This window comes from Danio aesculapii, chromosome 20, assembly GCF_903798145.1.
Source record: "Danio aesculapii chromosome 20, fDanAes4.1, whole genome shotgun sequence".
Taxonomy (NCBI): domain Eukaryota; kingdom Metazoa; phylum Chordata; class Actinopteri; order Cypriniformes; family Danionidae; genus Danio; species Danio aesculapii.
This window is the reverse complement of record NC_079454.1, coordinates 40,486,191-40,495,617: the sequence shown is the minus strand read 5'-3', so window position 1 is coordinate 40,495,617 and position 9,427 is coordinate 40,486,191. Positions and strand designations below refer to the sequence as shown.

Here is a 9,427-nt window from a genome sequence, read left to right as displayed (position 1 = left end):
TCAAATAACAGGCGAATGGTCAGAAGGCAGGAAATAGACAGGAATAAACAATCAAACACGGCAAGACACGGCAAAGAAAAACGCATCGTAATGTTCACAATTCAGTATAACAAGACTCAGCCCAGAGGTATGTGTGTGTACGGATTATAAAGTCCATGTAATCAGTTCATAAGCGGCTCCCAGCTGTGAATGTGTGTACTCTACTGAATGTGGAACAGGTGTGTGTGAGTGGTGCATGACTGGAACTTGTAGTCCATATAATGGCGGATTTGTAGTCCATTAGCGATCTGCATGTTTATCAGCAATCTGCCAGGATTAGATCCCTTGTGACAGTATGTATTTAGTGAACTTTGAAAAGATGTGCTTCACATTAGGATATAAACTCAGCTCAGCTCATGACAGATTCATTTCACTGATTTCAAAATCTTCAAAGTGTATGTATTACCTTAAACCAGGCATGGGCACGGAGTGCATGCAGCTTATGCCGAAAGCTGTAGTTATTCTGCAGACAACAGCGGATAAAATCGCTGCATTCTGTGTAGAAAGAATTGAAGAGATACATGTAATTATTGCCTTAAATTGTAAACTTTACATTGGCATTCAAAATTTCCTACTCAATCATCTTTAGCTGAAGTGAAGATCTCACCTTCTGACCATCCATATTTCTGTAAATTTCTGAAAGTCATCTTGCGGAGGTCACGGTTGTCTGGAAGGTTTTTGAACATTAGCAAATACTGAAGAATCCCGAGTGACCACACTGTCGCTGGCTCCCCGAAGTAATAGCCAGTCTTTTGAAACTCAGGAGGGCTGAACTGGAATGTGCCTGAAAGAAAGAGATTTTGTTTCCATTAGCACAACATCTAAATTTCCTTAAGAAAATGACCAAACCCGGTCCTGGAGGATCTGAGTCCTGCAGAGTTTAGTTCTCCCCACTTAGACACACCTGAACAAGCTAATCAAGCTCTTACTAAGTATACTAGACATTTTCTGTCAGGTGTGTTGATGCAAGTTGGAGCTAAACTCTGTAGGCCACAGGCCCTCTAGGACTGAGCTTTGGCACTGCTGGTATAGATAAACAACAGCGGATGTTTCAAGAGTCTCTCTCCATAGAGCTTTGAAGGATTTACCTACCACAATACTCTCTGTAACAGGTCTCAGTAAGGCGTTCACCACACCCAAAGTCAGTCAATTTGACTTCATAGGTCTGCGGGTTCATCAGCAAGTTGTCAGGCTTGATATCGCGATGAAACACTCCGCGTTTGCAGCAGATGTGGGCTGCAATTGTTGTGTGGAACATGATTTTTCGTAACACCTTCTCTGCGATGTTGCCTCTGTGTTTTCTTATGAATTCACCTACGCTCACACAGGGTATGGGCCGCTCTAGGACTAAAAAGTAGCAATTTTCCTCCACCTTCCAGTCCAGAAGCTCAACAATTTGTTTAACCTTGGGGCCTTTAGTGGCAAGAAAGTGCAGAGCGATCTCCGATGGAAGTAGTTTGTCAAAATCATCCTAGAAGAAAGACAGTTGTTCAGATCATTTGATGGAAAAGTTATTTCCTGTTAAAACTGTTGGTGATGTCTATCATAAAAACCAGTGGGCAGATTATAGAGAGTAAAACAAACACAGACACATTTTCAAAGGAGAATAACTGACTTTTGTTTACTTAACATGTTTCTAAGATATCTGCAAACATATTATGGTATATTTGTGCTTTAGAAGAGTAAAGAACTTACATACAGCACCTTTAATATGACATGTCTGAAATAGACACAGTTAATCAGAGCAAAGAGCACAGACTACTTACAACATGGATGAATCGCTTAATCTTGAAATCTGCTATTTTTACTGCCACCTGAAGGCCATCTTGTAGACGGGTCCCTGCGAAAACGGTTCCAAAGCCTCCTTTGCCCAGCTTAGCACCAATTTCATAAGACTTTGAGTTGATCTCTGTGAAAAGAGAAAGAAGAGAAGTTAATAAAATGTGTGAATTAGTGACAGTGCTACCTTCATCTAAAACTACCTGCTCCATCAGGAGTCACCACAGCAGAATTAACCCCATCATCTGAACTCTTCCCTATATATATGATTATGATTTTTATGATTGATTTATATATATATTTTCATCTTAGTTATCAGCTATCCCTGAACAAAATGTGTATTAAAGCCAGTTTAAAGCATAAAAGCCATAAAAACACTATTATAATATGCATGTGTGTTGGGTGAGTAGGCTGTCATGGTAGTAAACTTACCAATGATGTGTGTGTCTTCATCCTTCAGCTCTTCTGGCTGAGGTGGAACAGCGCCCTCTGTTTGACAGGTTGCACCTTGAGCGACGCCATCTTTACAGCCGGGCTTAGCAAAGAACACATTTGGAGGGGGGTAATGACTACAGCCGGGCTCAGCAGAGACCACATTTGGAGGGTCATCATGACTACAGCCGGGCTCAGCAGAGACTACATTTGGAGGGTCATCATGACTACAGCCGGGCTCAGCAGAGACCACATTTGGAGGGGGGTCACGACTACAGCCGGGCTCAGCAGAGACTACGTTTGGAGGGGGGTCATGACTACAGCCGGGCTCAGCAGAGACAACATTTGGAGGGTCATCATGACTACAGCTGGACTCAGCAGGGACCACATTTGGAGGGGGGTCATCACCACAGCCGGACTCAGCAGACAGAAAATCTGTAGAGGGGTCATCACCACAGCCGGACTCAGCAGACAAAAAATCTGTTGAGGGGTCATCACCACAGCCGGACTCAGCAGAGAAGAAGCTGCTGTAGGAGCTAGCTGTAAGCTCACTACTACAGTTGAATCCGGCTGAGTAAAACTCTTGAGGGAAGTCATCACTACTGCTGGACTCAGCGTAGAAAATGTTTGGAGGAACATCATCACTGCTGGAGGAGCTGGCTAAGTCCTCACTGTGACCATCGACAGGCTCTGCCAGTGATCGTTCTTCACCGTGAACACTGTCAGGCTCTACCAGTGATTGTTCTTCACCGTGAACACTGTCAGGCTCTACCAGTGATTGTTCTTCACCGTGAACACTGTCAGGCTCTACCAGTGGTTGTTCTTCACCATGAACACTGTCAGGCTCTACCAGTGATTGTTCTTCACCGTGAACACTGTCAGGCTCTACCAGTGGTTGTTCTTCACCGTGAACACTGTCAGGCTCTACCAGTGGTTGTTCTTCACCGTAAACACTGTCAGGCTCTACCAGTGATTGTTCTTCACTCTGACCATCAACAGGTTCCTCCAGTGATGGTTCCTCAGTCTGAACATTGATCTGTTCCTCCAGATGCAAAGATGATTCTTCACACCTGTCACCGATTTCTCGACCTAAAGGAAGGAATAATATCAAACAAAAGATTTTAGTTTTACTTGAATAATATTTATCCAGTGTTTATTATTGATATGAACAAATGCTTTCAATTATGAAGTGACTTTTAGGGTCATTTCTTTCTACTTTTAGTTGTTGGTCATTAAATAAAGAATGTCACATGATGAAATTACTGTTCATAATCAAATTCACTTTGCAATTAATGGTTTGTTTTGTATAAATTGTCAATATGAACTTATAGCTGTTCTATTTTGTATCATATAACAATAAATAAAATAACCCTAAGCTTGGCAAAAACAACTAAAAACTATGAGAAAAGGTTTCATGTTTTACACTACAAACACCATGAAAACATTACACTTTCCCATTTGTTATCCATTAAAACCACTGCATTGTGTTTTAGGACATTTTCCTAAAGGATTTAGTGGTTTTAAGATGCCAGCAGTTGAAGACAGCTAATTACAAGTACAGACAAGGGATCTAACAGGGGTGTTGAGCTCAAATCACATTGACCGACTGAAGCACTGTAGGCATATGGTCTGTTTGAGGATGTTTTTGTGGTATTTTTATGTACTTTGAGCAAGTCAGGAACCTTGCTATATATGCAGGATATTCAGAAGATGAAAGAAGGTCTCAGGGGTTTGGAGTGACTTGAGGGTGAGTAATTAATAACAAAATTAGCATTTTTGGGTGAACTAACCTTTCCATCTTAAAGTAGAGAAAATTATTTTGTCTTTACTGATTACAAATGCATAATTGAAAAACTTTATGCAAAGCAAAAATACTTTACTTAGTTTTTGTCTTGTTTTACATTAAATCAAGAAGCAAAAATATTGTCTTGTTTTCAGAAATATGTCAAAATTAATTAGTTAGTTATAATTAATTAGTGTAATTATTAGTGTAATAATTAGTTTTTCTTAAAACAAGCTAAATAATCTGCTAGAGGGGAAGTAAAATGTATTTCGAAGCATTATTTTGCTTACTTCATTGGCAGAGTTTTTGCTTGTTTTAAGGGAAAAAAAACACTTAAAATTGACTTGAAAACTCAGATTTCTGAAAACCAGACAATATTTTTGCTTGTCTAGAAAAAAGATTCTTGATTTTGAGATATCTGGACTTGACTTTGAGATATCTGAACTAGAAACAAGACAAAAACTATTATATTATATTATTGTTGGCACCATATTAGACACATTTGTGTGACATATGTTTGACACCACATGTGTTTAAAGCAGAGCAGTTTTCATTAGGCCTACTATTATTCACTTTGGTTTTTGTTAATAATATTTACAGTAAGGTAAAATAAGTGTAGAGCCCTACACAGACTCCAGTATTCAAAATGAGGTACATGATCTTATAACACACAACATTATTTACCATCACTTTTGGTCACAGTGGGTACCGTGACCAATCCTTCTTGACGGTCCAATCTTTCATCTTGACCTGAGACGGTGGTATTGATGTTTCTTTCTCTCAGGAAGAGAGCAATAACTCCGAGTACGGTAAATAACATGTTGGTTTGATTTCCGTACACTAAAATATGAGAAATGTTAAATAAACCTACAATAAATACTGAAATTTACTGTAAGTAAAGCTCGTTTATCAGAGTAAGCCTTAATAAACCGTACGCTGTCAATTGACAATATAAGAAAAGCAAATTATTCAAAGCAAACTTTGTACAACTCGCTAGATACTTGTCAAATAAGAGCAATGGCGAAATACAGACTGTAAGAGGTTTTGTGTCTTCGATTGCGTCAAGAATTCGAACGCGTTCCAACGTTCTTCAGTCAGCTGTAACGTGATTGGTCCGTTTTGCGCTGTGGGCGGAGCTTCTCTGAGTTGAAAAATACACTAGTTAGCGGTTGTTTATTTCCTTCACGGTTTTCGGAGCAAAATAAAACGGATTTTTTAGGAAATCTTTGTTTGACTCGTAAATATTTCCTGTTTGATGAAGCATTACTGGTCGTTTGGTGAACCAGAGATTCGTTTTTTTTAATCAGGGTCGATTTAAGTACATTTACAGGTAAGATTTGTCTCGGCGTTTATTTTGTACTTCAAATGTAACGTTAAGTTGTTAAAATGTAAATGGCGATAAGCGCCTGTATACATATGAAACACGATATATTATAGTGTATGTCCTTTAAAACCAGCAGATCTGCCTTATCAAGCTTCATTTACACTGCAAATACAGAATTAGTAAGGTAATGCTGAGGTAATTAATGAAATGGCGTCATGTCTTACTGAGTGAATAATCTGATTAATCCATTTATGACGGAATAATAATAAAAACACTAGCCGTGTCCAAAACTGTTCACCAAAAGAACGCATAAAATTGTATTTATTAACAGTATTATGAATATTAATGAAGTATTTAAATGATGTAAACAATATATTTGTGTGGTTTCGGTCTGTGTCTTGGAAGTAAAGACTAAAGGTGTTCTCTCGAAATTGTGTAAAATGAATATAAATTAGTGCTTTTAATAAAAAATAAAATGCTTTTTCTTTTCTTTCTCTTTTTTTTCCTCACACTTATCACTTTCTCATGTTGGACTATACAGGGATTGAGAATACAAACTGGCCAAAATGGGCACTTATCTAGTAGGTGTAGGACCACTTAGGGGCTTATGTCTGCACATGTCTGTCTGTAAATCATTATAATAATATTAAACTAAACATGGCTGTTCTTGGTTTAATAGGATGCAGAGGAAATATTCATAGAGAATGTTATGTGACTGAGAAAGGAACAAACCTCTAGGAACAAGTAAGTAGACAGCTTAAACTTGCATGTTTGTTGAGAATTGTTTTGAATATTCATTAGTTTTACAGGGATCATGATAAAGACATGACTTTATTTTCTCTTGAACACAAAAGAAGATTTGTTGGAGGAATGAGGAAACCTGTAACCGTTGACTTCCAAAGTGGGCAAAGCCAATGGTTTGAAACCAGTGAACCAAGTTTGAAACCAGTGAAGGGTGAGTAAATGATGACAGGATTTTATTTTTGGATAAGCTATGCCTTTAACATGGCTTGTTAGGAATTTCATCTCATGAACACTTGATAATAATTGTGGAACAACAACATTTACAGTATACACATACACTGATTTATTGAACAACACATATGGATAACGTTTCAATGTGCACTTCATATAGATATACGTATAATATTGTATATAGCAATATACTGTCAAATTATTTTTATTCTCTATTCACTTCCTTTTTAATCCTTTATTGTCTGTTTTTGTCCTGACACTCATTCTGTTGCACTGCCACGAAAACAAATTCCTCATACACTGTAGTAAATGCTGGGTTCCAAACAATTGATTTGTCTTTGGACAACGTGATGGGCTTAAATTAACTTGGTGGTGCAGTGGGTAGCACAATCTCCTCACAGCAAGAAGGTCACTGGTTCGAGCCCCAGCTGGGTCAGTTGGCATTTCTGTGTGGAGTTTGCATGTTCTTCCCGTGTTGACGTGGGTTTCCTCCGGGTGCTCCGGTTTTCCCCACAAGTCCAAAGACATGCGCTATAGGTGAATTGGGTAAACTAAATTGTCCGTAGTGTATGTGTGGGAATGAGAGTGTATGGATGTTTCCCAGTACTGTGTTGTGGCTGGAAGGGCATTCGCTGCGTAAAACATATGCTGGATATGTTGCCGGTTCATTCCGCTGTGGCGACCCCAGATTAAAAAAGGGACTAAGCTGAAAAAAAATTTATGAACATAAAACAATTAGGTTGCATCCAAAAAAATGAAGAATAGTGTTGTTTCAGCTCATGCCTGGCAGTAAAGCTCTTTCAGATTCCTATTTCTGATTCTGGTTGAAATAAATCACTCATTACTATATATAAATTACTTATTATTACTAAAGCATTATGATATCAATATTACAATATTTCCATAGATTGCAGATTGCTAGTGAAAAGGTAAATTTATACAGTGGGGGAAATAGGGTACACGTCACCCTTTTTCTGAGAAAGCATATTTCTAAAAGTGCTATTCACTTGAAATTTTCACCAGATGTTGGTAACAACCTAAGAAATCCATATATGCAAAGAAAACACATCTAATTAGTTTACAAACTGAAATGCGTGTAATGAAATGAAATAACGCAGGAAAAAAGTATTGGAACACATGAAGAAAGGGAGGTGCAGAAAGGCAGTGAAAGCCCAGACAGCAGCTGAAATCTCTCAGTAGTTATTCATCAACCCTCTGCTCTTCGTCATTGTAATTGAATATTAGTTGCTTTAGTCCAACATCTACATTAGCAGTATGATGAAGATGAAACCAGGGTGGACATTTCAGAAAGGCAATGATCTAAAACACAAGGAAAGTCTCAAATGGTATTAGAGAAAGAAAATAAAGCTGTAGAATGGCCCAGCCAATCATCCGACTTGAATCCAATAGAAAATACAAAGAAAGATCAGATTTGATAGATGAGACCCACAGAACCTTTTTATATAAAGTATTAAATAGATTTCAGTGGTTCAGTACTTTCTCCTTGTGTAATTCCTTTGCTGTTATGCATGACTAATACTTCAGATTTTTTTTTTCTGGTTAAATTTTTCATGTCAACAGCTCCTTTAGACATATTATTCCCTGAAAAATCATGACCTGTTCAATACTTATTTTCCCCGCTGTATATCAAGTTTGATTTCTCAAGTCATAACCAAGCAGTGATGCCAAGCAGTGATGTATTGTAAAGCACAGCTGAAACAACCACACAATGGCAGTATGTTAGATCTGGGGAAGTTATACAGAGGCACGTTTAATCTTCTTCTATATTCAATCATCAAATATTTGATTCTACATTTAATAAATACAGCAAGTTTGTGGTGTTTTTGTTAGTTCTTCCATTATATTTAAAACCAAAATAAATTCAGTATATTTAAAAGCAATGTTGTGGGTTAAAACCTGCACTGACTGATCTGCTGCTGAACCTTGTAATGTTTCTGTGTTTATACTGGCCAGGATCCAGTTGGTGTTTTTAGCAGAGCTAATACTCTCTTTAACCTTAAATCGCCATTGCTCAACTTAACCTCTCTTCTCCTTCCTCTGTCTGCAGTCTACTGTTATCTTCAGTCTACTTCTGTCCATAGCATCAGTTACCTGAGTCCAAGTATCATGCATTAAGTTGACTTAATGTACATTAGGAGGTAATGGACTATTTAACCTTTATCTAATGCTTTCTATGTTTTAGTCAATAAAATGTATTATTCTGTTTACATTCAATTACAGCAAATATGCAATTGAACCACTAATATTAAAAGCGATCGTTCACCCAAAAATGAACATTTACTCACTATTTACTTCCATAACCTTGTAAGTATCATGATATGTTGAAGAAAGCTATAAACCATGATTTCCATAGTGTGAAAAACAACTGGTTACAGTCAGAGATGTAAAAAGCGTTAGAGACCCAGACTTAAGTAAAAGTACAAGTGCTCTATTAACAAAATGACTTGAGTAGAAGTTGAAGTGCTCTTTAAGCACCATACTTAAGTGGAACTACTAAAGTATTCAACATTTTTTGTGCATTTTAAGTATTGCAAGTAGTTTATTTTAAAATTTGCTACTCAAGTACTGAAAGTAAACGTACACATATTGTGTAATGTAGTTATTAAAGAAAGCAGTCAAAAGACATCATATTGTTTTGTTTATTTTAAAAATCTTTTTTTGGGGCATGTGATTAAGCAGAACGAAAAGAAACATGGCTTACGATACTGTTTTTCTCTCGCGCTTGAACCACAGATCTGACAGATTATAACAGCTTTAACACACACACAAGTCGTGTGTCACAAAAACCCTCCGTAATCCACTCAAAACGCTATTGAAACCCATTTTCGGATTGCAAATAACCAGTTGTAAATGCTGTAAATGGAAGTTCTAAATATTCTACCAGAAGACGCTGGTCGCTATGGCGCCCTTCATGCAGCAGCCAAGAAAAGGTCTATAATTGTAACGAGTAGGGGTGTGAATTTACACTGGTCTCATGGTTTGGTTTGGTTACGATTATCATGCCTTTGATTCGGTTCAATTCGGTATCTCGGTACATCATGGTGCATTGTCTATGCTTTCCATACATAATTGGA

At 37.7% G+C, this 9,427-nt stretch overlaps 1 protein-coding gene across 1 annotated transcript; it reads right to left on the bottom strand.

The window, feature by feature from the left end:
* Positions 1-427: 427 nt before the first annotated feature.
* On the bottom strand, positions 428-4,853 carry LOC130213772 (serine/threonine-protein kinase pim-3-like). Its single transcript, XM_056445547.1, has 7 exons — positions 4,718-4,853; positions 3,166-3,339; positions 2,251-2,544; positions 1,806-1,948; positions 1,132-1,510; positions 647-823; positions 428-534 (listed from the first exon to the last, which is right to left on the bottom strand). Exons 1-7 carry the CDS (start codon positions 4,851-4,853, stop codon positions 428-430), a joined length of 1,410 nt encoding a protein of 469 aa, XP_056301522.1.
* Positions 4,854-9,427: the final 4,574 nt, after the last annotated feature.

Coding starts and splice junctions, on each gene's coding strand:
- LOC130213772 (XM_056445547.1), bottom strand. CDS start 4,853: ATGTTATTTACCGTACTCGGAGTTATTGCTCTCTTCCTGAGAGAAAGA. Junction 1,949..2,250: donor TGAAGACACACACATCATTG/GTAAGTTTACTA, acceptor CTCTTTTCACAG/AGATCAACTCAAAGTCTTAT. Junction 535..646: donor GAAATATGGATGGTCAGAAG/GTGAGATCTTCA, acceptor CTTTCTACACAG/AATGCAGCGATTTTATCCGC.